General features: G+C 37.7%; 1 protein-coding gene across 4 annotated transcripts in view; it reads left to right on the top strand.

The window, feature by feature from the left end:
* Positions 1-27,171, top strand: part of RAB27B (RAB27B, member RAS oncogene family) — a 54,716-nt gene extending 27,545 nt beyond the window's left edge. For 2 of the 4 annotated variants that reach the window (XM_037806243.1, XM_037806242.1), the window contains exons 2-7: positions 1,214-1,347; positions 13,799-13,970; positions 15,602-15,687; positions 20,182-20,285; positions 22,937-23,060; positions 24,748-27,171. In XM_037806243.1, coding sequence (XP_037662171.1) covers positions 1,214-1,347; positions 13,799-13,970; positions 15,602-15,687; positions 20,182-20,285; positions 22,937-23,060; positions 24,748-24,937 — 810 coding nt within the window. In that variant the 3' untranslated portion in view covers positions 24,938-27,171. The remainder of the gene's footprint in view (positions 1-1,213; positions 1,348-13,798; positions 13,971-15,601; positions 15,688-20,181; positions 20,286-22,936; positions 23,061-24,747) is intronic. The other 2 variants (XM_037806245.1, XM_037806244.1) reach the window with 1 other exon arrangement.
* Positions 27,172-27,761: the final 590 nt, after the last annotated feature.

Genomic DNA, 27,761 nt, shown 5'->3' with positions numbered 1-27,761 from the left:
TCCCCCATACACCCAAGTTCTTTGAAAACACTAATTTACTTTCTGTCTCTATGGATTTGCCCATTCTGGACATTTCAAATAAATGGAATCATATAATATGTGACTTTTTGTTTCTGGCTTCTTTGACTTAGCTCGGTACTTTCAAAGTGCATCCATGTTGTAGCATGTATCAGTACTTTGTTCTTTTTATGGCTAAATAATATTTCACCATATGGACATGCCATATTTTATTTGTACATTCATCAGCTGATAGACATTTGTGTTGTTTCCACTCTTTGGCTATTATGAATCATGCTGCTATGAACATTTGTGTACAAGTCTCTTTGTGGACATATGTTTTCAGTTATTTGGGGTATATATCTAGGAGTGGAATTGCTAGGTCATTTGGAAACTTTTAACTTTTTTAAGGAATTAATTCCAAGGTGGCTGCACCATTTTATACTCCCACCAGCAATATATGAGGGCCCTGATTTCTCCACATCCTCACCAACCCTTGTTATTGCCTTACATGAAGTATTCAGATATCAGAGAGGGTTCAATTAGAGAAGGAGAACAATATGGGTGACATAGAATAAGGGATTTATTAATCAGATGAGATCTTATGCAATTGTGGGAGCTGGCTAGGCAGACTAGGTTAGCTTGTTGCTTTTTTTTAAAGAGATTATTCAATAAACATTTATTAAGCATTTTCAATGGGCAAAACACCATATTGGAAACTGAAAAAAACATACAAAGATATTTATGATATGGCTGTTCCTTTCAAGAAGTTTAAAGGCTAACAAGGGAGATGAACACACAAGTAACTTATTGTGTTTTTTATTATGGTAAATGTCAAAAGAAACATGAAAAATCATCATTGTGAATTTGGAGAAGGATGCTAAGATCGGGGCATGTTGTAGGAATTGGCATTTGGATAAGCTGTAAAAGGTAAACTACAAATAGAGATGAAGGGGGTGCACAGGAAGAACAGGCATCAGAAAAGCAAAGATAAAGTAGAGAAAACTATGGAGTGTATCCATGAACTTGCAGATATAGCCTGTTGCTTTTATGCCTGGTGTTATAATTGAAATCAGCAGAACCAAGTTATGGAAAGAAAAATGGGCATGAAGTGGGTAGAGCAGGGTCAGACAGGAATTTCTGGGGGCAAACTGGGACCCAGGGGGATGATGGAACTCACCCTTGTCTCTCACCACCTCCACCCTCAACGGTGCAGATGACCTGTCAGAAGCTGGGGCCTTCACCACGGAGCTGCACACACATCGCACCCAGGATTCAGAGAAGCCAAAGAAGGCGATCTTGTGGGAGCTGGAGAAACGGCAAACCCCGTCTTCATTCTGTGCCACCAAGGTGAGTCCACAGATCAGTGACAGCACATGTGAGCTTCAACCAGCCGGTGCCCACAGCAGGACCTCAAGCCCACTTTGGGATCGCACACCTTTAAGTTCCCAAGAAAGCTGTGAAGTTTTAGGCTCTCTCTCCTCACTAGTAGGTGTTTCAGCTTATCAACGGTTAGAGAAGAGTCCTCACTTACCTTTTACCCATAAACACAGGCCCTCTGAGAGGCTGCTTTCAATCTGAAATAGCAAGTTTCTAAGGCACTCTTTACTCAACAAGGCAAAGAGTCTGAATTGCTTTAACTACCGTGAGATTTGGGTCATGTCTGCTAAACAAAGTTTTTAAGCACACATCAGTTAGGGATTTGCTTTCTATGCATGGGTACAAGTGAACTTCAGGGATCATGCTGGGCCTTTTCTTTCTTGTCCTTCTCGGAAAGGTTCAATTTAGAACACCTGTCAATACTGAGCTGCAACTAGGGACAAAATAGCTTTGTTCTTGGCCGGCTTCTGCAGAATTGAAACAATCCACTAGTAAGGAAATGCCTGAAAGGTACTGATCTGAACAGATTGATAGTAGTAAATAGAGTGACTTCAAAGCACTTTCAAGTCAGGTAAAAATGTCTTGGATGAGAGAGAAGCTTCATACTGACCCTAATTATGAGGTTTCTCAGCCCAAACTCACATCAAGCAAATTTAGGTTTTAGGAACTTCAAGTTCAGAATTCCAAGGTCAGTTAGAACTTGACCCCATAGCATATGTCTCTTGATGGGTGTATAGAAAGGGTATAAAACTGGAGAAATGTAAGGACACATGAACAAGGAAATTGTGAATGTGATAGAATTTAGAAATAAAAAGAGTAGACTAGAGAGGTGTTCTAAAGGGAAAATTAATGTGATTAATAGAAAATAAGGAAGAGTATTGGACCATGAGATATATTATGAAAGTTAAAATAAATTCACGATATCATGACTAGTGCTTTGATGGGTTTTCTAAAGTCTATCACAAATATATACAAATATACCAAATTAGAAATGTCAAGCAGGAAATAAGCATCAAACAGAGGAAATTTTTTTAAAATCATGTTATAGTAGTTTGTCTAACTCTATGTAAGTCCATTTGAATTCCTAGATAAAACAATTAATGTTATAGACAATTATAACTTTGCAAGACTGACTTGAATAGAGACAGAAGGTTTAAATACACCAATTACCAAAGAAGATATGGAGGAGTAATTAAAGAAACACACCCACACAAGATCAACAGGACAAGGTGATTTTACACAGAAAATTTTCAAACCTTTAAAGATCAAATAATTCCAGTGATACTTAAATTACTCCAGAGCACAGAAAAAGAAGGAAAAGCCTGTGTTTTTTTCTATGAAGTCAGTATAATGCAGAACTCAAACCCAAACAAAGATTGTATCAAAAAAGATGAATCTCATTTATGAATATTAATGTAAAACTTCAATAAAGTATAAGAAACGGAATCCAACCACACATTAAAAATTAATACATCAGGAGCTAAGATGGTGGCATAGAGAGGAGTGGAAGACTGTTAGTCCCTCCCTGGAACAATCCATAAATGACCAAAAAACTAGTAAATAACCTGGAATAACTGGGGAGACAAACGTGACTGTCCACTCATCATCTACCAACCTGAATTGGGAGGAATGCCCGAGATCGCAGAATAAAATCTGTAAGTAAAACTGCAGACCTGTGCTGAGAGCCGAGAGCCAAGAGCCCCTCCCTCACAGAAGCCTCACGGTGCTAGAGAGCAGCACTCTCTCAGCCCAGCTCCTACTGGGGTTTTAATGTTAACTGCTCAATACAGACAGTGAATCCTCAACAAGCAGACAGAGGCTTTTGGTGACAACTGACCTTGGGAGAGTCAGGGGACATATCTGTCTCAGGATGGGGAGCCCAGAGGATCAGGTGCTATCTCTGGCTGATGGGTGAACCTGGGAGCTTTTCTGTCCCTTTCTCTGTGGAGAAAATCTCAGCTGTTTTCAGCCCGCAGCGCTTTGCAGTAAAGACAGCCTCAGCCATTTTAAAATCAAAACACTTTGGTCAGCAGAGTCAGAGAAACAAAGAACTTATTGATATGCAGTTGACCTCTCTGGAGGGGGCATAGCTTCCCAAGAGGAAAGGGAGGGGCCCAGCTCTACTGCCTGCCTTTCTGGAACCAGACCCCAAAGCCTGGGGGAGGAGAGCCACAGGCTACACCCTCTGACACCAGCCAGTGACAGGCTGACAGGTGCACCTGCCAGGCAGAAAAGCGCAGGTGTATCAATCCTCTAAGTAAAACCATCAGGGAAACCAGATACTGAATATTTCCTCCTTCTGTGACCTGGGTCTGTTCTCATCTGAGAAAACCTGATTGGGGTGGCCTAGGAGGTCAGATGCCTAGACAACAGAAAATTACAACCTACACTAAGAAAAATGAACCTATGGCTCAGTCAGAGGAACAAACATACACTTCAACCGAGATACAGGGATTTAAACAACTAATGCTAAATCAATTCAAAAAGTTTAGAGAATATTTTGCAAAAGAGATAGAGGCTGTAAAGAAAACACTGGGCATACATAAGGCAGAAATCAAAAGTTCAAAAAAAAACAACTAGTAGAATCTATGGAAATGAAAGGCACAACACAAGAGATGAAAGACAATGGAAACACACAACAGCAGATCTCAAGAGGCAGAAGAAAACACTGAAGAACTGGAGAACAAAACACCTAAAAGCCTGCATGCAAAGGAGCAGATGGAGAAAAGAATGAAAAAATATGAGCAACATCTCTGGGAACTTAAGGATGAAACAAAGTGCAAGAATGTATGTATCACTGGTGTCCCAGAAGGAGAAGAGAAGGGAAAAGGGGCAGAGGCAATGATAGAGGAAATAATCAATGAAAATTTCCCATCTTTTACGAAAGACATAAAATTACAGGTCCAAGAAACACAGCGTACTCCAAACATAATAGATCTGAATAGGCCTATGCCAAGACACTTAATAATCAGATTATCAAATGTCAAAGACAAAGAGAAAATCCTGAAAGCAGCAAGAGAAAAGTAATCCATCACATACAAAGGAAGCTTAATAAGACTATGTGTGGATCTCTCAGCAGAAACCATGGAGGCAAGAAGGAAGTGGTGTGATATATTTAAGATACTGAAAGAGAAAAACCACTAACCAAGAATCCTATATCCAGCAAAGCTGTCCTTCAAATATGAGGGAGATCTCAAAATATTTTCCGACAGACAATGAGAGACTTTGTGAACAAGACACCCACCCAACAGGAAATACTAAAGGGAGCACTACAGAGTGATAGGAGAAGACAGGAGTGTGTGGTTTGGAACACAATTTTGGGAGATGGTAGCACAGCAATGTAAGTACACTGAACAAAGATAACAATGAATACGGTTGAGAGAGGAAGGTTGGGAGCATGTGAGACACCAGAAGAAAGGAGGAAAGATAAAGAATGGGACTGTGTAACTTGTTGAAATCTAGACTGTTCAACAATTGTGATAAAATGTACAAATATGTTCTTTTACGAGGGAGAATAAGCAAATGTCAACCTTGCAAGGTGTTAAAAATGGGGAGGCACTGGGGGAGGGATGCAATCAATGTAAACTAGAGACTGTAACTAACAGAATCATTGTATTATGCTTCCTTTAATGTAGCAAAGGTGATATACCAAGGTAAATGCAGATGGAGGGGTAGGGGAGACATGTTAGACACTTGACATTGGTGGTGTTGTCCGACTCTTTACTTTGATTTAAGGTTACTTCTCCTTTTGCTACTTCCTAGCTGTCATTTTTTTTTCCTCTTTCTTTTGCCTCTCTACCTTCTTTGACTCTCCCTCCTGCCTTGTGGAAGAAATTTAGATGCCCTTATATAGATAGTGGTGAAGGTGGTGAACACATAAATATGTGACGATACAGAGAACCATCGATTGTTTACTTAGGATGGAATGTATGTTGTGTAAACAAAACCATCTTAAAAAAAAAAAGTGGGTTGATGACAAAACCTCAAGGGCAATATACTGAGTGAAATAAGCCAGACACATAAGGACAAATATTGCAAGGTCTCACTGATAAGAGCTAATTATAATATGTAAACTCATAGATATGAAATATAAGGTACCGAAATATAGGACAAGGCTTAAGAATGAGGAGTGGTTGCTTAGTATGAGCAGAATGTTCAACTGGGATGAACTTAAATGTTTGGAAATGAACAGAGGTGTCAGTAGCAAGATGTGAGAATAACTAACAGCACCAAATGGTGTGTGAATGAGGTGGAAAGGGGAAGCTCAGAGTCGTATATGTCACCAGAAGAAAAGTTGGAGGTCAAAAGATGGGAATGTATAAAACTGAATCCTATGGTGGGCAATGTCCATGATTAACTGTACAAGTATTAGAAAACTCTTCCATGAACCAGAACAAATGCATGACAGTACAGCTAGAAGTTAACAATAGAGGGGCATATAGGGAAGAAATATATACCTATTGCAAACTATATACTATAGTTAGTAGTATTTCAACATTCCTTCATAAACAGTAACAAATGTACTATACCAACACTACGAGTCAACAATTGAGGGGGTTTGGTTAGGGATATGGGAGGATTTGCGTTTCCTTTTCTTTTTTTTTTTTTTTTTTTTTTCCTTTTTTCATCTTTCACTTTATTTCTTGTCTGGAGTAATGAAAAGGTTTTAAATATTGAACAAAAATTAAGTGCAGTGATGGATGCATAGCTGTATGAGGGTACCAGCGGCAACTGATTGTACACTTTGGATCTTTGGATAATTGTATGGTATCTGAACAATCCCAATAAAAATCAAAAAAAAAAATTAATACATCATGAACAAGTGAGATTTATTTCAGAACTATAAATAATAAGAAATAGGTTCAATATTAGGAAATCTATCAATAAAATCAAGCTAAGGAGAAAAATCATGTCTTAATAGCGAAAGAAAAGGCAATTGACAAATTCAATATCCCCACATGTTAAAAGCAGACAGCATCTTGCTTGAGGGAAAATACTAAAGAACTTCCAAATAAAATCAGGAATAAGATAAGGATGCCTAGTCTCTCTACTACTCTTCAGCTTTATAATAGAGGTATTAGCCAGTGAAAGTAAGCAAGAGAAAACAGAAGCATACAAATTTGAAAAGAAGATAAAAACTCTACCTGTTAATAAAGAACATGACTGAATATCTGGAAATTCAAAATAATGAGTTGAAAAATCAGTATAAATAATAACGAAATTTAGCAAAGCATTGGGAAATAGAATCACTACACAAAAATCAATAATCTACATATAAACAACAACATTAACAAACTGATGTCAGAGAACCCCAAGTTATGAAAGCAAAGGAAATAAAACACTTAGGTGTAAATTTAAAAAAAATATCCAAAACCTGCATGAAGAAAACTATAAAGTTATCTTCAAAGCCACAATAGAAGACTTGACCACATGAAAATACATGCCACGTTCTTGGATGCAGAGATTCAATATCATAAAGATGTCAAGAAAAGAAGAACAATGAGGAAGGGATAATTCTTTTAGATGTTAAAATACTTAATGAATAATCATATTTACAGTAGTGCCACATGAAGAGACAATCAGACTGGTGGAACAGAAGAGAAAAATCCAAAAATAGATAAAATTATATATAGAAATTTAGTATATGATAGAGAAAGCAACTCAAATCAATGATGGAAAGATGGATTTTTAAGTAAATTGTATTGGGACTATTCAGCATCCATGTAGACAAAGATCCATTTAAATAAATTCTTCATAAAATACATTATGATAAATTCCAAATGAGTTTAAATGTAGAATTGAAGCCATTACGAGTACTCGAAGAACATATAGATGAATTCATCTGTAACTTGGAGAGGGCACATTTTCCTAACTGTGACTCAAAATTTGATTCCTTCTTCCCTAAAACAACGTAAAAATGTTAAAAATCTTTTGAGTGGCATAAACATCACAAAGTAAAGAGAACAAACTGGAGAAAGTACTTCCAATTTAAATAACAGTTCTAATACTCCTTATATGCAAGTTGTTCCCAAAAGCAGTACAGAAAAAGCCATTCTAGGAAATGGGCAAAAGTTAGGAGCATTCCCTTCACGGCTATACAAATGGCCCTTAAACAAATGAAAACATGCTTGAACTTGATCACTGTACGAGAAATATAGGCTGGCAAAAAGACTTGCAGAGGATAATTTCATAATAATAAAAGGTTCAATTTACCAAAAGAGAGAGAGAGAGAGAGAAAGAGAGAGAGAGAAATACAGGTTAAAATAGTGTTACTATATGGCTTTTGATCTATTATATCAAAAAGCCAAATGCTTAACAACCTTCTCCAATAGTGCTGAGATTGAGAAATCTTGTTTAAAGATATATAACAAATTATTTATGAAAAAGTATTATGATATCAGGTATTTGCTTCAAAATAATCTGGTAGAAGGAGAGTTTTAGGATAAATGAAATAAGGTTGGTGATGGATTGATAATTTAGAACCTGCGTGATAGATATGTGGGGGTTCCTTGTACCAGTCCTTCAAATTTAGTATATGTTTTAAACTTTCCATAATAAAAGTTAAAACAAGAAGAAATTCAGATAGTTTCAGAGGATATCATGAAATAAAGCTAAAGGAAAATCTTATTTTAGAAGGAAAAAAATTTAGAGAGAGAAAATTATTCATTGACTTAGAGTGAGTTTAATTTGTGAGAAAAATGACGTCAATGGAGATAAATCAATTTAAAGCTGACCTGTGTTAGTATTTTTATCTCTTACTTTAAGGGCGAATAAGCTGAATGTCAGAGCTCAAAAAATTCTTTGTTTATCTCTATTCTGTTAGATTGCTTGATCAGAGAGGAAAACAAAATGGACACTTCTTTTTCAACATAGATTAGATTGCTAAAATGGACACATCCACCACTGGCAGCTTAAGTAAAAGTGGTTCGATTAAATTGACATGGATTTGGTTTGGCAATTTGGTTTGATCCTTCCCTATAAGCTCATATCCATTACTTCTAAATAGCTTTTAAGAAAAATTGAAATAAAAAGTAACAGCAATAAACCTTCCAAACAGGAGAAAATTAACGCACTAAAGCAATTTTTAAAAAAAAAATTCCACCCCACCCCCCAAATATGCCTTCTGTACTATTGATGACCAGGTGACATGTCCAGGCCATCCATATTTTATCTCTAACCTCCAGTACATGAATGTGGTTACTGGGAGCACTATTTCAAGGTTATTTACGGAGTACCATCCTCAAGCTATCATTCAAACCATAAAATTCCTGCTAGAAGGGTCCCAGACCTCAAAATATATCTACTGGCATTCAACACAAGGCGATCAAAAATGGTAAATGAGGAAATATTAAACATATGTCCATTTTATGCTTGCAAGTTTTGTTTTGCTGAAACCAAATACACTGAATGCAAAGTAAGATCACTCATACTTTGTCTGCTGTTTTAAGCTTTTCAAAGTGCCTTGAGCATACTAAGTTGGTTTTTATTAACTTAATATGTTAAAAGTCACAAGATTTCATCATAGCTTCTCATTGTAACCTTGAGACTGTTAATCTGTGGACTAGCAAAGAAAGTTTGCATGGGTGATTCCCTCTGTAAAGTAGTCGTTGATAAATAATTGTAGCATTTGTTAAATTCCCCACCAGATAGCAACAAGTGTATCCTCAGAGCCATGCAAAATATCATGCAAAAAGAGGCTCTGGGGAGTATGTGTTAGATGGGTGAATGGATGCTTTCCTAGGGGAGACTTGTTCCCCGAGCCCTGACCCATTCAACTGCCGACTTTGTATGGTCTCTGCCAGCACAAATCTTACTTTAAAAAAGTACAGTCCACCTGGAGCCAACTTCCCTCTCTTTCTTTTTCCAGGTTATTTGAAACTGCTCATTTAAAGATATAAATATTGTATTTTGAGATGGTTTTTATACTCTTGTGCAATTTAAAATAGAAAAGTGAGCTCAGGAAGCTAAACCTGGAAAATACCTAGTGATCATTTTATCTAAACCACTCACCTTCAGAGGAGGAAGTTAGGAGAATTCAAGTCGCCAACTTGGAAGGATACCATTTCTACCAACAGCTCGTTGATGAAATTAATTTTATAAATACTAAATATTTCAAGATTAATCTACATATTGAACATTAAGTTGTACATTTAAAATCTAAAACCTCAGCTGGTCCAAGTGACTTAAACATACAGGCAATGCGGCTAAAGAAAAATTACAGAGAAGAGATTATTCAAATATATTTATACGCTCAGTCAATACATATTAAGCTCCTACTAATGCTGGGCTATGTGGATCCAGCCGTGGACAAAGGCAATTAAGTCCCTGCAGAAACGGAACTTACATGGAACAAGAATGAAAAACAGTAGGGGGAAAAGAGAGAAACCAAGGGCAATTTTACTTGAGATATGCTACTTATGAAAATTATGCTCCTGTTAATATCCAGGAGAAAATCCCTACCACCTAGAGTATGAAAGTATTTCTACATTCTATCCTTCTAAACCACTGTTCATTTCAAATCATAACAAACAGTTGTCTTGGATTTCCCTCTGTTAATATGTAGTTGTTATCCCTGTAAGTCACATAACTTTTCTGCACAGGATTTCCTCATTGGTAAACTGAGGCACTAGACCACAATATTACTTGGTTTCCCTTCTACCTTCAAGACCTTCGTTAAAGAGAGCCTCAGGGTGTTCATGAATTTCAGTTCTTCTCTCCACTCTTCCCAGCCCCTTTTCTCCCCATTGAAGGGCTTTGGAGATGACATTTTAGTTTCTGTATCCAAAGGACCTCCTGCCTCTTGTGGTATAGCTTGTGACACAGTGATAACGATTGAGAATTGGACACATTTCCTGAAACACTGCAATCTTCTAGTTTTTTCTTCCCTTTTAGGTCTAAAGAGCCAAGAGCTGACAAGACCACCAATCATTGTACAGGAAAAAACAATACTGCTAAACTTGTCAGCTTTTTGATCCTTCCCAGTTCATTTTTTTAGCAGAGTTCTTGGAAAAGAAAACCTAGCCAAGGCTTTTATTTTTCTCTTTGTGGTGTCGTGTTTGCTGTGCCAAGGAAAGAACATGGAGGTCATATGCTTTTAGGGTTTAGAAAATCGCATAGTAATATGACGAGGAGCAGAACCAAATACAAAGGAATTATATAAATTTATATTTACATATTTATTTGTAACATATATGGAAAAATAGTATCCTTATATCTAAAATGAGAAATAAGCTTTGTTGTAAAGGGAAACTTAGAGGCAGACTATCTTTTAGCTAGCCTACTACATACATTTCTTTAAATAATACATTAGGCACACTAAATTAAGGTTTTCCACAGTGTCAAGCTTTGCATTCATTTTGAGTGAATTTTGTGTTAAAGCCACAGAGCGTGTGCTATCCTTCACTTACAGAAAAGAGCCAGGGCTGGCCAGAGTGAACTGAGCTATCTTAGCCTGGATCAGTTCTCTCTGGACTGAAGCTTGCCTGGAGGCAGCCCTGGTTTTGGCCTCAGACAGAGCTGTGTCCAGACAACAGACACACAGATTGGCTGCCCATCAGGAATACATGGCAGGAAGTGATTGTCTCATTCAACAGGTGAGAAGTGATCTGCCGTACATCGACCCTGCCAGGACTGCCTGGCCCCCTCCTTCCTGGTGTCTAACTCCTCCCTATACCATAAGGTTAAGTGCAAGTTCATCTTCCTCTATACAGTCTTAGTCTGCGGTGCTCCATGAAGTTCACTGCATTGTTTGAATTCACAGCCTGACACCTAGTTGACTCACTTATCAATTAATCATGTTCTGTCTTGCAAACTTATGTTGTATTTTCTTGTTTCATTTTATAATTTTTGTGTGTTTCCATGCCTTGTCAGGAACTAGATTATGAATTAAGTTTTTTGAATTTTCATCTTTGGGCCTTACAGTATGTATTGGGACTGTCACAAAAAATATTGCCAAAAACATAGTTAATGTAAAGTTTCAAAGTTTGCAAATGTATCTTCTTTTTTTTCTTTTTCTTTTATTAAAGAAGTTGTAGGTGCACAGAAAAGTCATGTAGGAAATACAAATGTCCCATGTAAATCCCCCCATTATTAACATTTTGCATTAGTGTGGTACCTTTGTTACAAATGATGACAGAATATTACTACAATTGTACTATTAACTATAGTCCACAGTTTATATTACGGTTCACTGTTAGTATGGTATAGTCCTGGAATGATACTTGGCTCCATTCATTTCACTCTTCTGGGAGCCATAGTGTTCTCCAACTTTATCTTCTATCTGAGCAGCTAGTGGCTTCAATTTCTTCCCCTGACCATCCAGGCTTGTGCCCAGGGAAGAATTTTGGCTTTAGTTGCTTATATCTGAGTGAGAATATATTTAGCTTCTTTCTACTCCCAAGAGAATTAACAGTTTCATCCAATTCTACCAGCAAAATGGCAGACTTTGTCATCACTCAGAAGAGTTTCAGGTGAGCATGTTTGGGGAGAAAAGAGAAGATGGTGAAGTAGTGGTGGTGGTGACTGACTTTAAATAGAAGAAAAACATTCTGTTTTGGCAACAATCTCCTCCAGCAATCTATTTGGCCAAAAGACTATCAGCAGGAACATCTTCAACTGTGAAATCATGATAGGACCTTCAGACTTGCCCAAACTAAGAACTTGGCACAGCCAGGCTCTCAATCAATGCAGACAAGAAAGCCAACACATTTTCTAAGAAAAACTTCATGTCAATATTTGAGATATTTGTTTCCTTTTATTAAGGAAGGCTGGTTTTTGATGGCTGCTATGCATCTTTTCCTGAACAATGATTATGCTTTGTCTAGATATTAAAAGAGAATGAGAGAACATTCATAATCAGCAACTATCCTCCCTGAGAGTCTACTCAGTGAAGTAAGCATGTTGGAGGGGAGGAAAGCTTTGGAGCAAAAGTATGTATTGGCAGCTCTCATAAAACTCTATCTCAAAAAAACAAAAACAAAAACAAAAAAGGAAACATATCCATGATAAATGTAGTATTATTTAGCAGCAGTATGGTTCAAATTTAAAGAAACGTTAATGTAAAAAGAAATGTAAATCCTCCAAACTAGGAAGTGATCTTGGATTATTTGCTAAATTCCCAGTTAACATCTTTACCGTTATTTACCCAAAGACTTGAACTCATTTAGTGCTGACTACCAACTGAAGGGATGGTGTGGAATAGTAAGTTTTGTCTTAAATTATGCACATGTGTATCATATACCTCATTTTCTTATAGGTAGAAATGATTAGAATTATCTGGTGATTTTTAGATATGTCCATGGACTAACCTGTTGCTGAAATTTAATTTTAATCACCCCAAGACTCTTGAAGAGCAGAACAATGTTTTCTTTGTCTGCAGAGGTGGGGGAAATCTTCCTCCCACCACATAACAAGGAGAGAAAATTTTCCACTCTAGAAAAATCTTTGTAGGCCTTCCACTCCGTAGGTTATGACAGACAAATCAGAAGATTATACCAAATAGTAAATTGTTTTGCTAAACTCAGGAGTTGAGAGAAACATAGCCAAGGATCCAATAGGTGAATAGGTGATGGTGTTGTTCAGAGGTGGTTGTGGTTCTCTTGGTTCATCCTCAGAGCAAGCAAGGCTGAGGAGGAGAGGTCAGGGCTCTGAAGAAACGGCAGGAGGTGACTGTTACTTCATCCAGGAGAAATGTCAGCAGGATTATCATAACTGTCTCTGACTAGCTCTTCCCCTGTTTTCAAGGCCTGGAAAATATGCTACTTTGCAGCCAACCACAGCAGATTTGCCATTGGAAAGCAGAGGCTTTGGTGTTTCAGAACAGGTTTTAAACATTACCTTTGAAATTATTTCAGATGTTTTTAAAGTTTGTCGCACTAGTTGTACATTTTTAAAATTATAAAAGGAATATTTTGTATGTAAATAATACGTAGCTCATCCTGCATGTCTAAATGCAAAATACTCCCCTGGGCTTTCCTCTTTTACTATCCATAAATAATATGAATCTCTCTCTAGCATACCTGCATCAACTCCAACTGATTTTTCTGTTTCCAGGACGCTTTCCTCTTCATAGCATGGGATATTCCTGATCCCATAGGATACCAGTTAAAATAAAAATAAAATAAAATAAACCTGTGACTTTTCTACTTGAAGTTCTAGTATGGCTGTAGTGATGACAATTTTGAGTATCACATAACTCTTTGTTCCTTATTGACTGTCATGATTTCAAAAGATCTGTACTGAGTGGAATAATAGATGTGCCCTCGCCTCTCAAGCTGTTCTTGACAAATTATTTCAGAATTCAGCAGATTATAGGTGTTTGAGTTTTTAAACCTTATAAACTAGATTTATATGGTGTTTTGATCTAAGGCAAAGGGAACACCAACTTTGATCATCACATCATGGTTTTTCCGTTCCTACACAGGCCCACCGAGAGCATCACTATGACCGATGGAGACTATGACTATCTGATCAAACTCCTGGCCCTCGGAGACTCAGGGGTGGGGAAGACGACGTTTCTCTATAGATACACAGACAATAAATTCAATCCCAAATTCATCACTACAGTAGGAATAGACTTTCGGGAAAAACGCGTGGTGAGTTTTTAACCATAAAGTTAGCCTTGCTGCTGATTCCCCCATATAAAATAAGAATTGAGAAACTATGTTGACTGCTTGGCAAGGCATAGATCTTATTATAAGACGTTTGTAACCTGTCACTTTAATTTACTTTAAAATACTGGTTTTTTTACTTTCTCAACATAAATAACGTTTTTCTTGGAAAAGTTATTTTAAATGACACTATCTTTTGGCTCCCAAAGTATACAGGGCAACTGAAATAAATAAATTGCAGATTGGGATCATGTGTTTTCTAGGAACTCTAAGGGAATCTTTTAAAATTGGAATTATTTAGAATCCAAAAACATTAACTCTGATCTGTGTTAAATTGCTCCATAAGAACAACTGTTCACTTCCGTAGTCTTAAGAGATTGAAAGTATGATAGGCAAATAGCTGCAACATGAGATTTATACGTACTTGCTGCATTTTTATTTATGTGTAGACTCAGCCATCAATCATGGGCTTATTATGAACAGAATGTGAGACCAATCCATGCTACTTTCCAAGATAAGGGGTTTAAGTGAGAATCACAGCCACTTCCTTCCCCTATGCTAGACGCTAATGACAGGAATGAGGATATTGTGACATGTGAGACACGTAGCATAGGCACAGAAGCTCAGCCAGATTTACTGCCACCCAGGGCAGCCTCGACTGCCAAGATGGCAGCCGCTTCCAGTTGATGTCACAAAATTGCTCATTCCTTGAGAATCAGGAAGGAAAAGGAAGGAAATGGTGGTTGGAAAGCCATTGCTTAAGAAATGAAATCATGGTTCCTTGTAATATCTTGCACCTTATCTGAAAGTCAATATCTTGTAGTATGTAGTCTCAGCAAACTTGCTTCCAGCCCCTCCAGTGTTTTTTGTCTTACCCATATCCCCGCCATCTTCCACACTCCCACTGATCTTCCAAAATTTTCCCTTTGAAATATTTTCACTCAATTGTATTTTAGGGGATTTGATGAAATATTAAAAGTGTTATGGTTTGATTAAATATAAATAGAAAAGCTGTAATTTTAAAAGTTTAAACTTTACTAAAAAGAACCTTTGAAGAAATGGCCAGCAAAGGAAGGCTTCAAATGTCTTGTGTCAACTTATAGAGAAATTCTTTGCATATTTATTACATGGATAAGTAATTTTGAAAGTCCATTTTACCGTACAAGATACCCAGATATAGGTAAATACTTTACAGTTTAAAAGTGCCTCCATATCTGTTATTTCCTGCAAGTTTACAGTGCTCTGTGAAGTAGGAAGGGATTATGGATCTCAATTTATGGGTAAGAAAATAAGACTTTAAGAGGTTAAATGAAGATTTGGTATTTGAAGCTAGACTTGGGTCCTAAATCTAATGTTTGCTGCCTCTGTGAGGAAATGACAGAAGGCATCTATTTAAGTTTGCAGTATGCCTAAATTGTGTTGAAAATCCTACTTGTACTTGACATTTAAAAAAGTGAGAGTATATGTGATACTTTGGGAAAAACAGAGCAAATATTTATTCCGCACTATGAACTTTGATTATAGTAATTGAGAAAAAACATGCTGAATGAACCCAAGGAATTTGAATGTTGACAAAATCCAAAGAAGTAGCCACTGATGAAAGCTGTTTGTTTCAGGTGTATAATACGCAAGGACCAAATGGATCTTCAGGGAAGGCATTTAAGGTGCATCTTCAGCTTTGGGACACTGCAGGACAAGAGCGGTAATAGAAAATTACTTGTTTCTAGCTATAAATAGCAGAGAAAAACTTGTTGCATGTGAACTTAGAATAAAACAAACATGCAGTTTTCTCCTGATTTCAGAACACATTGTTTATTTGGCCCCAGATTTCAAAAATCAGATTTTCAAAAACTCTCTATGAAGATTCTTGTTATGCATTGCATTTTCTAGTAGAACAAAAAGTCTTCAGAATTTAATTGAATGAAGATGAGAAATTAGCACTATTGTGAGCACGACTTGAATAGGGAATTGAAGGAAAGAGTGTTTAGACCCTTCTCGTCTTACCTCCTTTTGTTCTTCCTGGCAGCCCCTCTGCCCCATACTTCTCCTTCTGAGTTTCTGGTCTTACCATGGTCCTCCTGCTAAAATGTTTTGCTCCCTTTCCACCTTCCCAGAAACCCCACTCAGCTCACATTTCACTCCTCTGTGAAGCCTTTCAGAACACCCCAATTGAAACAAACCTCCTCTTCGGAACTCCGGCATATATTGATCCTGTCATTCCTTTAGTTACTAAATTCATCATGTACCATATTGTAATAAGGCAAACTTCTGTTTTTGTCTCTATCTGCTGTTTATCGGTTCACCTAGTGGCCTTCTTTGCCCCAACTAAAGTGTCAGCCTCGTGAGGCCTGGTTTTTCAGCATCATCTCTCATAAAGTGTCCAAAAAAAGAAAAAGTTACTTAGCAGCCAGTAGTATGGATTTCTAAAGACTGGAGATGCTAGTTTATTATGCAGTGAAAATATATTTCTTTAGAGTCCAAGGTTAAAGATCCCAAGCTAGTGAAGCTTTTCAATATTAGATTAAATAAAGCTCGGGCGTAAATGTGCATAGAAGATATTTAGAAGGCTCATACCTTTAAATTATGCATCGCATGTCACAGTATGCTTATAAACACTCGAGTTTTTGAAATGCATCCAAAACATTCTCACTTTCACTGAATGTAAATGCCAGGAGAGGTGCTGGGCCCTCTCTGTTAGCTTTTCTGACTGTGAATTCCATTTACACACACCCTTCAACACTGCGGGGCCCTGAAGTCAGCCCTTGCAAGACTCTCTGTTCATATGTCAGTTTTGTTGTCACAAAGATGTATGTTTTACAGACCAATTTAACTCATTTTTGAAGAAGTAATATGAGAAAATATGGTTCCCATATGGCCTCACACATGATATGTCAGTTTAGCCTTCTCTCATCTGTCCCCTAAGACAGCTGCTCTAAGAGGGAATGGGAAATTCTAGGGAGAGGCTTAGTAACACTTGGATTATTCATCCCTCGAGAACTTGCACTCTTATGTATAAGGTGTAGCTAAGCAACAAGACAAATAAGGCCTCACACCTCAACCCTATGCCTGAGGGCGTCTGGCAGTGCAACCCATATAAGGTAATGGTTATTGATAAAAGTAACATCCTGTGCAGAGGGGAAAAAACCACACCCCTTGTGTAAAGCTAAAGGATACAGAGCAGAGCCTTAGTACCCAGTGAGGGAGAAAGAGTGATTTTGCTCCTCTGGGATCTGTTTCTGTTTGTGATCCTAGTTTTCCCCACCCTACCAGCTCATAGGACAGAACGAGATGGGTGGGGAAAGCTGGGAATCAATTACCTTTCTCCCTGGAGTAAACCCTGGGAAGACTAGGGGATAACAAGGTTATTGGGAAGAATCATCCAGGGTCTGAGCCCAATGCAGTGCATGAGTGGACTTTCTATCTATGTTGCATCTATGTTGCTATGGATGCAAAAGTTCTGGAAATATTTGCCCCAATATTGATAGAACAAGCATTTTGTGAGTAATTTTGTCATGCGCTGTGGGCAGTGAGAAGGGAATAAGGCACAACTTTGTCCTCCAATGAAATACACACACACACACACACACACACTTAGAACAGAGAGTGAGCAGTTTTCTTAGCCATGACACCAGTATAATTAAGAGACAATTTTATGAGTACAGCTTGTCCCCAAAGAGGGAGAAACAATAAAATTCTGTGAGCATCCGGTGAATGGTAGGAACAAATCCACCAGAAAAAAATTGAGTTTTTTTTGTTTTGTTTTGTTTTGTTTTTGTATTTCTACTCAGCATCTTTAGATCACAGCAATGCCCTACAATAGAAATGTTAATTTGGAAATAAATAGTGGTTGAAATGTCTCTTCTCCCTGCTTTGGTATTAAAAGCATTAATCTCAACCAAAGTCATTTTAAATCTCATTTAATCAAATAATTTGATATCCATTGCTATCCTCTTTCTTTCCCTCTTTCTCCTACTTTCTTTAATTTTGCAAATATTTAGTGAGCAATTACGATAGTACAGACCATGAAAATATAATGGAGAACAAGTTAAAATATAGTTCCTTTCCCCTTGGAGCTTAGATTCTACTGTGGAATTCAGATAAGAAACTAACAATTGCAATCAGACTTAGGACAGTAATAGGGAAACAAAAGGCAGCAGGCAGGCCCACCGGGAGAAGCCCGAATCCCAGAACCCAGACGTGGGTGTCGGGAAGGCTGCTAGGGCAGTGATACTTCCTCTGGTCCCACTGTGTATATACTTATGTATGATGTCTGAGGGAGTATTATCCAGGCAGAAGGAGTGGGACATGAGGGAAGCAACCGGGAGAGATTACCCACAAAAAGAAGAGCATATGTGAAAGCCCAGGGAAGAGAGTGAACTTTCTAAGAACAAAAGAGAATCAAGAGATGAAGCTGGATAGATGAGCAAAGATCAGTTCATGCAGATCCTTGACAGTCTAGTCTACTAAGGAGCTAGGGCGTTATTTTAAGGGCAAGGCATAATCATTAAGATGTTTACATGTATAATGTTCAAAATGGTTAATAATATCATCAATGGGAAGGAAAGTGTGAATGTGGGGGAGGGGAGGTCTAAATAAAAACTGGAGACAGGAAGCCCATTTAGAAGGCTGTTGAAGTTATCCAGATGAGAAACAATGGCCACTGAAACCAGAGTGATGACAGGTGGGTGGGCAGAGATGAGCAGGTCGAGAGATCTGTGTTCAGTGTTTACGTATAGCAAGTTAAGAGGAGAAAAAGGCTAGAGCTACCAGGAGGCCTGTGATGCCAACTGGCAAATAGAAATCAGGAAGAAGGGCCAGTTTGGTTTTGGACTGTGAAGTTGGAGGTGCCTGAGATTCCTCCAAGTGGAAATATCTGACAAGTAACTGGGCACACTCTGTGAAGGGCAGGGAGCATCTAGAACTATAAATTTGAGGGTCTTCAACAATAGAAAATGATGGAGTGAGGAAAGTGGATGAGATCACACAGTGAGCGTTTGTAGAGTGAGAAGGGGTCAAGAACAGAACCCTGCGGAGTCTAACCCAAAGGATCTAAAGATAGACTGAGAAAAACCAAAGATTAGGAGGACATTTAGGAGGAAGTGATATCTTTCTCCATTTCAAAATAATATGTCCCCATCCACCCCCCCTTCCCCCCAAAAAGTTATATGCCTTTCTAAAAACCCATCACCAAGTTCACTTCCTTAGTGGGTATAACCAAAACCCCTTCTTGTCCCTGTGTGTGGTCTCAGTTTTGCCCATTGCTAGCCCAGAAGTGCATCTCAGCACCATCTCAGCATCCACCTCGTAATCCCCCTCACACCCACAGCATTGGTCAGCAGTGTGGACTTCACTTAAGATGTTAGGAGTCTTTGGGTAGTGGAGAAAGTCTTTACATTGCATGGGACACCATATTCTTCAGAAACCTCCATTAGAAATGAGGGCTCTCACTTTACGTCCCCAGCTACTAATCTCTCTTCTGTCCTGAACCTCCCTCAGTTCATCTCATCATTTTCCTCTTTCTCCTTTCTTCAGCATCTTCCATCTTCCTCATAAGACCTGGATGCCAGCTGAAGTCTCAAGTTTCACCCCAAAACTCTTATAAAATAGTGCTTCTATCAAAGTTATTTTTTCCCTACAAAATAATTCTAGTTCCAGTGACTAAAAAAATTGTGGTTTTCTTCATATAATCACACAGGCATTCATTTTCAGGCTACTATGTGCAAAGCTTTCTTCTGGACACAGACAAGGCAGATTAAAAAAAAACTATATATATATATATATATATATGTGTGTGTGTGTGTGTGTGTGTGTGTGTGTGTGTGTGTGTGTGTGTGTGTGTGTGTGTATTGAAATCTCCATTTTAAAGTGGAGTCCACAAGATGCCTATGAACCCACAAGGAGAAGATTCTTGTAAGCAAGTACATGATTGAATGTTACAAACTCTGTGTGTTTATGAGCTATGGAACCATAAAGTCAGGAAATGGTCTTAAAAGAAAAAATAAAAGCAAAAATATACAACCACATCTCTCTCCCGGTCTTCCAGCAGCCTTTCTGCCTGCTCTCCCATTTTTGTAGGACAACCCATACGGGCTAGCCATGGAGACTTGGTATTTGAAAGGGAGGTTATTGTCTGTGTCATCATCCTCTTAAGTGTGTGGACTGACTTTCAGAATTCCTTGCTGTGCTTTCTTGGCAGGTTCCGGAGCCTCACCACTGCGTTTTTCAGAGATGCCATGGGCTTTTTATTAATGTTTGACCTCACCAGTCAACAGAGCTTCCTAAATGTCAGAAACTGGATGAGTAAGTGGGATCAAGTTACTTGAATTAGCCACTTTGAGACATAACAGCTATAGTTGCATGTTTGCCTTATAAGATGTGACCAGATTGGGTTCCACAGATTGACTTTGGAAGGCCACGAGGTCACTGTGTCTAATGTCACCTGCAAAGTGGCAGCTTTTATGTGACTCACCCAAGGTGGCTTAGAATTGTATTTTCCTTTGACTCCCTTTTTAGAGGGAAGCCTATCTGGCTTCTTCCCCACCTTTTTTAAGGTCTTTATTACTGTAATTGAAAGGCAATTAATTTCACTTGTATGGTATAAATCCTGAGGACTTCTTACAACTGGTTGAACTACAACATCTACTACATCTCCTAGAGAGGGCACAGAGAAAACAAGTGGTGTTTTCTGAGAGGAAACACTTGTACCTGAAATGTGTTCAAGGACTAAAGGGTTAACTATCCAGAGCGGCCCACCCACATGAGGATGATGTATGTCAGTCAGTCAGGGACATTGACATTTTACTTGATGAAATCTTGTATGGAAAATTCCTCAGCCCATGGGAATCTACACATACTATGAAGTTAAAAAGGTGCCTAGTGAATTATCAAAGCTGGATTGACATACCAACAGAACAGAGTGTTATTAGACTTCTTCCCTTATTTCTTTTTAATTCATATAGCACTAAAGAGATATTTCATTGGTATTTTTTATTAGCAATAAGAATTTCGATCCTAATGGGATAGATAGCAGTGGGAGAGATTAATTGTCCTGCAGTGCTTGTGCTGCTCTTATTTCCAGATTTATTGGGCCTGTCTGTGGCCAGGATGATTGTCTAAAAATTTGGGATCATCTTATTCTGCTACTAAAAAACTTTCCTTGACTTCCCATCTCATTTGGGATAAAATCCAGAGTCCTTCCCTCAGCTATGAAAACCTGTGCAGTCAGGCCTATGGCATCCTCTCTGGCTTCCTCTCTGATTCACTCTGGCTCTGCCCGGGCTCCCTGGCCTCCAGCCAGAAAGGCTGTCTTGCTGTTTCTCAGGCCAAAGCACATTTCTGCCACGGGCTATTGCACTTCCTGTTTCCTGTGCCTTGATTACTCTTCTCCCATTTACCCTTGTGCTAGTTCCAGCATTTCCTTCAGTTTCCCGCTCAAACCTTAGCTCTTCAGAGAGGCTTTGCCTGACCATTGCACCTCCATCTCCATCTCTATCCCCTCAGCACAGATTATATTTCATCTGGGCACTTGCCACCACCTGATATTATATTACACATTTCTTTGTTTACTTGTATTTTGGCTCTCTCCACACTAGAAGGGAAGCACCAGGAGAGCACATATTTTGTCTATTTTGTTCCAATGCAGTACCCCAGAGCCTGGAAGAGTATGGTCACAGAGTAGATGCTCAAATACACACACACACACACACACACACACACACACACACACACACACAGAGCGAGAGAGAGAGAGAGAGAGAGAGAGAGAGAGAGGAAGAGAGAGAGAGAGACATATACACATATAAATATATGTGTATTCATATACATATAGATGTGTGTGTATATATATAACGTGTGTGCGTGTGTGTGTATATATGTGTAACGACTGTTTTCAATGTGAGTTTAGTAACAGATTGTTACTAACGGGGAAGAAATCAACAAATTCCTACTTTCTTAATTGATTGTCTAGATGAATGTTTATCCTAGGATCTGTCTCTCTTTATTTTTCCATTTCCTTATCCAAATTTTAATGATATTATTAGATTCTGAGGAGATAAGGGACTTTCAGTGAATAATTCATTAATGCTTTTGCAAGGCAGATGGGACTCTCCCCTGTTTTTAAAAATCTCCAGAAGGACAGTATTGGGACATAAGATAATTAATTGCCATGTCTGATAACACTCTCATTTTTAATACCCAAATAATCAATGTTATAAGATAAGTCTTTGTCTTTTTCCTCTGGCCTGAGCGAGATAGCACATGATGTGCCTTAAGACAGACATCGAAGTAGCTTTGTAACCTAGAAAGCACAGGTTGACAGTATTCTTTGCTTTGCTTTCTTTCTTCTATTATTTTATTCTTTTTCCCCCCTCCCTCCCCGCCTCTCTCCCTGTCCCTCCCTTCTTTCCTTCCTTCTTGCCTTTCTTTCTTTTCTTTTTTTTTTTTCCTGGGGTGATGTCCTTGGAGGTAAGAGAAAAACAAATTGTCTATCTTTGAATTAGTTTCTACATGAATTTGTGGTGGTTCGAATAACTACTCTTTATAGAAGATCACTTTGGACTTTGGGAGAGGGAAGTGTATCAGCCTTCTAAAGAAGACAATAAATTTGTGGACTTTAAAATCATGTTCTGTTATCTCCACATATATTAAAGGAGCAAATGGTCTGACTGTGTATGTTGCCACAGAGGGCATTTCCCTAGATTTTAGGATTCTATACAGGTGCCTCATATGTATTATTTCTAACCTTCATGATCTGCAACTCGTGAGGCATCATCTCCATTTTGCAGATGAGGAAACCGAGGCTGATAAAAGTTAAGTAGCTTAACCAATGTAACGTAATTCGCCAGCAGACAAGCTGGAGATAAGTAATTAGATTGGGAACCTGGAATGTGAGCAGTCGTTTGACATCACTTGTTTATAACTAACTTGCTAGTTCCATCTGCTTTCTTTCCAAGGCCAACTACAAGCAAATGCTTATTGTGAAAATCCAGACATAGTATTAATTGGCAACAAGGCAGACCTGCCAGACCAGAGGGAAGTCAATGAGCGGCAAGCCCGGGAACTGGCCGACAAATACGGGTAAGCTGTTTATACCGAGATGCCTCTGACCCCCCGTACACTGCCATTTAAGTGATGGGACAGAGACATAGGATTTATACTAGGAGGACTTGAATCAAGAATGGTACATGAATTAGAAAGATCTTCCAGAGGAGTATATGTGATGGTTTTAATGAATTAATAATAACGGCTAACATTTATCGAATACTTATGTGTTGGGAACTCTTCCAAGTCTTTAACCCATTTAACCCCTCATTATCACATGGAGGATATATTAATTTCCCTTCTTACAAAAGAAGAACTGAGTCACCATGAGTTTGTAACTTATAGAAGGTCACATAGGAAGTACATAGCAGAGCTTGAATTCAACTAGACAGTTCGAGCTCAGAGCTCCTGCTCTTAAACACTGTATAGACCCTACTGCCTCTCAATTAATAGCTGTAGAACTCTAAGGAATGCTATTTGACATGTAAATGAGATTGTAAGCCTTATCCTAGCTGATATTGAATGGCAAGGTATGGAATATATTTGTTCCGTCCAATATTTGGGACATTCTTATTCTAAAAAAAAAAAAAATCCATTGTTTTATCTGAAATTCAAATTTAACTGTATTTTTCTTTGCTAGATCTGGCAGCCCTATTCTTAGCACATTTATATATGTGTCTATATTTTAATATCGTATTTAGCATTGAGGAGTTTTCAAAATATGGAAAAGTACAAAGAATAAATTAACAGAAAGGGATAGCAATGGCCCACCATCCATGTAAGTAAAAGAGCACCAGAAATGGAAGAAGACTACAGAACTTTGATTTAACTAATCTTGCCAAGCATAGCTGAGACAAGTTCATTTCTCTTCCCAGCTGCCCTCTCCCCAACTTCCCCTCCACAACCATTACCAAGTTTTCCTTCTTTTTCAGATTATTTCCTACTCTAAACCCATGCAGCATGTATACCAGTCAGAAGGCCAAAAGAACCTTGTCTAGAGAGCCACCCCCTTCTCGCCACCTCTCCCTCCAAACTCGCACTGGCTCTGGCTGGGGGCACAGGGAGATTCCAGTTGTTATTTCCTGGTCACACACAGTCAAGAAGATTTACAAGCTATAAAAATAACTTGACATTTCTCTTCTGAAATTTTTTAAAAGAATCTTTAGTCAATTAGTCATTTATAAATTGACTTCCAAGGCAGAATGTGTAATTTTTTTTTTAATTTAAAGCAGTTTCACAATATCAGCCAATTTTTATGGAAAGATTCTTGAGTGTTAAAAATCTATGTGTTCCTGGAACAGTTAATTCCAAATAAATATAGACTATATTCACATGAATATCCCATCTCATTCAATACCTAACTTCTAGAACAGATTTCTGTATAATTGACTGGAAGGGATTAAACAATTTTAGTGGTAATATTGGACACTTTTTAGGCATTTTCCCCTCCTGATATTTTGTACGCAGTGACGATGCGTTAGCCTTCAAATTCCAAAGTACCTCCTGTCTAAGTTTCCTTGTCCATCAAACTGGCTATATCTGTAATAAAGAGCTGCTCACCAGTTTTTAACTACTGAGAATAAACAAGGATGCTTTCCAACTTAGCCAGCAAAATCAAGATCATTTCACAGTCTCCCAGCCGGCCATGTTTTTGCATGTGTGGCACATTTGTGCATCTTGTTGTATCTTTTCTGATGTCAGCTTGTCATCTTTTCTGTACTAGCATCCCATATTTTGAAACAAGTGCAGCGACTGGACAGAATGTGGAGAAGGCTGTGGAAACCCTTCTGGATTTAATAATGAAACGAATGGAACAGTGTGTAGAGAAAACCCAAGTCCCTGAGGCCGTCAATGGTGGAAACTCGGGAAAGCTTGATGGGGAAAAGCCAGCAGAGAAGAAATGCTCCTGCTAGACTTTGTGTATGAACTGACAGACAATCAAGAATCCTACCCAGTAGTACTTCCCAAAGCAGCGACAAAACACCAAAATTGCTATTGAATAGGCCATGCACACTGACATGTCTCTTTTTCTGCCAGAAAAATCTATTTTAAGAAACCAGAATAGTCAACAGTATTCAAAAGAATTGACCAACTATCCCCTGAAACCCCTCCAAACAAGATCAAATACTTCCTAACATAATCTCAGCATCATGGATGCTAAGTTTGGTTTTCTTCTGAAGAAGATGAATTTATGAGATAGTATATAAGAAGAAATATTGGCAAAATTTAAATCAGAACATTGCCATAATGGGAAAATGGACAGACTACTCAAATGAGAACATAGATTTTTATTTTCTTTAAGGTTTTACTTCTTACATAGTATCTGATTCACACTTTTAAGTTTGCATTGGGGAAATATATTAGCCAAATATGGATACACAATGAAGAACTCTATATGGTTCATTAAGAATGGCATTACATCCAATAAGCTATACTTGAATGACTAAATTGCCAATAAAATTATGATAGGATGAATGTCAAGCTTCTGCTAAAATGTAGGGGATTGGGTAATAGTGCCATTTTTATATTCTTGTAGACAAGGAAAGAATTGTGAATGACAAAGTACAAGAGAAATGACCTGGGGGTGGGGGTGGGGGGTAGTGAAATTATAGAAACATGGCATTGGTTCAGCTGAAATTAAAATGTATCTGTTACAGATGTTTGAGAGGAGTTATTTAACCAAATTTTACTCAAGCCAATTAGAATTGAACATTATCAGTTAGGTTTAAGGGAATCTCCAGAGGTTTCCATTTCAAAAAAAAATTTTCAGAGTCAAGTCTGGGTTTAGCATCACATCTCATTTTCTTTAGCAAATGTTGATAAATAGACACAAGAAAAAATTAAAAATTGCTGTTAATTAAATACTTTTCAAAAATGCCATCAAGAAAAAGTATTTTGGCTTAAATATTTTTGGTCTAGGTAAAATATGTTGATGTTCCTTGAAACAAAAACCGACTATTATTATGGATTTCTTTTTAATTTACAAAAGCATTGAAAATCCTAAGTCACATTTCTTCCCTCCACTCCATACCCACCCCAGTTTGATCAATATCAGAAATGCAGGTGAGTCATTTTGTGGATCAACAACTTCAGAATAATAATGGATCAGTTCTGTGGTCACTGAATTTTCATGTCATTTATCACATACTAATTGATGATACCTCATGCTGTATTACAATACATTTAGCATTTGTTTTCATTTTGCTTATTAGAGGAAAAACACCCACGGTTGAACAATATTTAGGGGTTGAGTGGGCATTGAACTGAATCTTATCTCACCAGAAATGTAATTGATTTGTATTGCACATAAAACTGCCTTTTCTTCCAAAAACGATCACAAAAATATTAACTATTGTTACCCTCCTCTTATTGTGTCTAAATAAATATTACATTTTTTAAAATCTTAGTTTCTGATAAACATAAACCATGCCTATCAAACTGATTATTATTTAAATATTTCAGTTAATTTTTTTCAATGACTTATGACTCATTCTCTATAACAAAGCCAAGCTACTTCAAGTTTTCTCTTTTTATTGTGAATATATGATTTTTCAACAGGATGGCTCCTCTTCCCATCTATTTTTGCCAATTAAACGTCATTTAACTATATTCTATGCTTTTTTCAAAGTTACCAAAGCATTGGAAACCTAAGTCACAGCCCCTCATTCAAACTCTCCCAACCCACCTGGCACTGCATCAGTTTTAGAAAACACAGACACATCCAAGGAAATGTCTTTTAATAATGTTCTTAGGATAGAACAGACCCAGAAATGAGCTATGAATCACAGTACTTTGGAAGCTTTTATGGAGTTTGCCCTTGTGAAATTCTCAGCAGCTTCTCTGCTCTCTTCAGCACCCTCCCAGCCTCTAAGATTGATCATGGTTGGCTGTTCCCTCCAATGGTTTTTTTTCTCTAAGATACTCTTCCTGATCTCCAGGCCTGTGCCATAAAGATAGAAAGCTTCTAGATAACATTTAAGATGTTTCTTCTGAAAGAAAAGTAAGCAGAAGCAATATAACCATTGCTGTGGCGAAATTTGGTGAACTTTTGTAGTTATTACAGCAATTTTTTTCTTTACATTTAAATTGTGATGTCCTGCATTTCTTTAATGGGAATGTTTACACTTTATTAAAAACCCTAAAGGTATTCTATTTTCGATATGTCTTTTTATTTCTGTTAATCTCCCAGTTATATGATTGACTTATGCCAAGATTCTGTCATTGTCAGTTATTTAACAAGCATTTACTGAGGGTCTATTCTAAGATTATATTATTTGATAGCCATAGCATGAGGCAGAGAGTGGCAATGCTGATAATTATAGAACTATGCCTGTAAAAATAAGAATTATTGGGTAATAATGTCAAAAGGAATGAAAGTTAAAGGATAAAAGAAAATTAAACATATTCTACTTGTAAATACTTAATATAAAAAAAATTTTCCCCATAGAGTGTGACATTGGATCCCCAATCTATATAACCAGTACTAGAAAGTCCTTCTTTCATTATTTCAGAATAGCTCTATATCATTCATTTTGAAATTTCAAATTAATCTGGTGCCATGAAATACACACTGCTTTAAATAGTTGCAGACTGTCTTCACCCCATGACAGCATGTTATTTTAGCCAAGATTATCTCCTAAATGCTTTAGTAAACCATATTGTATTTTGGAGAAATTTTTAATGTACATGAAATGCCTTTTATGATATAGAAACCATTTCTGTAGTGTTTGTATCGAC

Source organism: Choloepus didactylus, chromosome 16, assembly GCF_015220235.1.
Source record: "Choloepus didactylus isolate mChoDid1 chromosome 16, mChoDid1.pri, whole genome shotgun sequence".
NCBI classification, from domain to species: Eukaryota; Metazoa; Chordata; class Mammalia; order Pilosa; family Megalonychidae; genus Choloepus; species Choloepus didactylus.
This window is presented reverse-complemented; position numbering and strand designations above follow the sequence as displayed.